Source organism: Polyodon spathula, chromosome 12, assembly GCF_017654505.1.
Source record: "Polyodon spathula isolate WHYD16114869_AA chromosome 12, ASM1765450v1, whole genome shotgun sequence".
NCBI lineage: Eukaryota > Metazoa > Chordata > Actinopteri > Acipenseriformes > Polyodontidae > Polyodon > Polyodon spathula.
In genome coordinates, this window is record NC_054545.1 from 44,343,639 (window position 1) to 44,346,138 (window position 2,500).

The following is a 2,500-nucleotide window of genomic DNA, read 5'->3' on the forward strand; positions in this document are numbered from 1 at the left end:
CCCAGCCGTACCTGTCCGAGCCCTACCTGAACCCCCTCCAACAGAGCCGCTACTACAGCCGTGATCGGGCAACCGTGGGGCTCTCTGGGCAAGCCAAGGATCCTGCCGTCGGCAGCAGCAGTCCGCACAGCCGCTGGTACCTCCCGGTGCAGCAGACGCCCACCACGGCGAACCGGCTGGACTTCAGCTCCTACGAATCTGATTATGGCGCTAATGCCTTCGTCTCCTACAAACCCTTCTCCCTCCAGACCTCCACGCACCACCCCCTGGGTTACTACCCGGAGAATCCTTTTGGATCGACCCCAGCTTTGGGGGCCTGGGGTTCCAGCCGGGCCGCATCCCAGTACCACCACCACCACAAACCCGGGCCTGGGCTGAGCTGGTTCAGACCAGCGCCAGCAGATCCCCGTCCTCATACCTCCATGGTCCCGGAGCTCCAGCAGGGACAGCCCTCTCTCCCTGCTGCCCTCCCCCAGCAGGATAAGGTGAAGGAGGCCGGAGGAGAGGATTCCTCCTGGTTGGAGCCCCCCTCGGTGAAGTCTGTAGACTCTGCCGATTCGGGGCTGTACGAAGGGGTGGAGAGCAAGAAGAGGAGGGTGTCTCCATACGCCTCGAGCACAGAGAGCTCGCCCCCGACCCGTGCAGGAGAGGCCTGTGAGAAGGACAGCAGCGATGCTGGCTATTACGAGTATTACGCGAACTGAACGCAAAACCTGCCGCTGAAATGAATACCAAAACGTGCTGAGCCGGGATGCCGAATTTCAAACAGCACCCGTCGATGGGGGTGGTTCTTTCTGGGTTGCGTAAATTACAATAATTTTTTTTTAATGACTGTATACGGATGCCCTGAACACTCTCTCACACACACACACACACACACACAATCTCGCAAAAGCTGTCTCCATTGCCATTCCTTTTGGCCTTGTCAATCATACACATCAGTAGTTGGTCCTAAAAACACTGTGGGGGGGTGGAAGCTTTCAGAATTAACTGGTGCCACGTTCGTGTAGCAGGCACCACAGTTCTAGCACGCTTAAAAATGAGAAGTTTTGGGAGCTCCCCTACGCCCTGTTGAACTGCCTTTCCCATTGCGTGTCAGTGAACCCTGGTGATTGAATATATATTCCCACACACATTAAAATCCACTCAGTTATTCCTTCAGTGCTCACAAGCTACCTTGCCAACTCCAGTGCCTGCAGCATCTGTTTCACTAGAGCTATGTCAAGGGCTCTGGAACTAGGGGTTCTGGCTTTGCATGGCTTCCAGGGGTTACAGTTTCATTCAATGGCTTTCAACACCTCCGCTTTAGAAATTGTTCCAGTGCCACTGGGCTATGTGGAAACTAAAGTAAAACACACATTCTGAGATTGTTACCATGGCAGGAGTTGATTCACCAAAATCTGAGGAATTCTTGAATTTGTAGTTCCCAAGGTGCATTAGCTGGTCAAAAAAGCAGAAATTAACATTTAAACCTAATGTGTCAATTGAAAATATATATATGTATGTTGTTTTGTGTAAATAGCAGTACTGCAAATGAAATGTTAAACTTTATAATGTTTATTTTTTTTTAATTTTTACAGTTAGAACCAGATAATTAGTGGTGATTAAAATTTTTTTTTTTTTGTAATTGTAATTTTTTTAAACAGATCTTTCAGGTTTATAACCAGCCAGAATCTGAATGGGATAGACCACCAAACACCAGCAGCAAACGAAAATTCTTCAAAACGTTTGCCAGTGAGTCTACGAATAGGACTGGCTAGTTTATACTTTTGCAGGAGGGGGTGGGGGTGGGGGGTGGAGTACACGTCTACTGCATACCCTGCAGCTTATTTCACCTTTACTGTTTGAACTTATTGATTAAACAGATATAAGAATGAATGACGTGGGTTTCACAGGGAGTTTGCAGGACTCTCAATCTAGCCGTTCCTGGTGCAGAATGGTGATTGCAGGGTGGGTGATTATATTTTAAGAGGGACAATGAAATACTTCTTTTTTTTAGGTAGTTTGCTTTGGTTTTTTTTTCTTGATATATTTTGGAAATGCAAACATTTCAACGGCAGAAGTGTAACTCAGACCATGTGACCTACAGCACAGGAAGTGATGTAATACCAAGAGGAACCAGTATACAGTACAAATCAGTGAACAATAGATATTTGTTATGTATCCAAGACTACTTCAGATGTTGGTGTTTTTTCAGCTATTTTCAATGTTTCATGTATAAAAGAGTTACATAAAGATTAACCCTTGTAAAGAAAGGGGAGCTGTGATACGGTCGCACATGCTAATGAAATCTACAAAAAATAATTTTACAACTTTGGTTATATCGGCTCTTTATAAAGGTGGGAGAATGGTTTTGCTACTCTGATTTTATATTCCTTTCAAGTGAACCGATTCGGTTTTTTTTTAGGCTGGTTGTAACATTTTTGTAAATTCATTTTTGAACAAAGTGTTTTGTTCCCTCATTGCCACCCCACAAAAAAAAAAAAAAAAAAAAAAAAAA

The 2,500-nt window shown here is 45.5% G+C and overlaps 1 protein-coding gene across 1 annotated transcript in view; it reads left to right on the forward strand.

Moving 5' to 3' along the window:
* LOC121323917 (eomesodermin-like) overlaps positions 1 to 2,500 on the forward strand; it is a 27,359-nt gene extending 24,859 nt beyond the window's left edge. The window contains exon 6 of the mRNA XM_041265247.1: positions 1 to 2,500. This exon is cut by the window's left edge and continues 89 nt beyond it. Coding sequence (XP_041121181.1) covers positions 1 to 704 — 704 coding nt within the window. The 3' untranslated portion in view covers positions 705 to 2,500.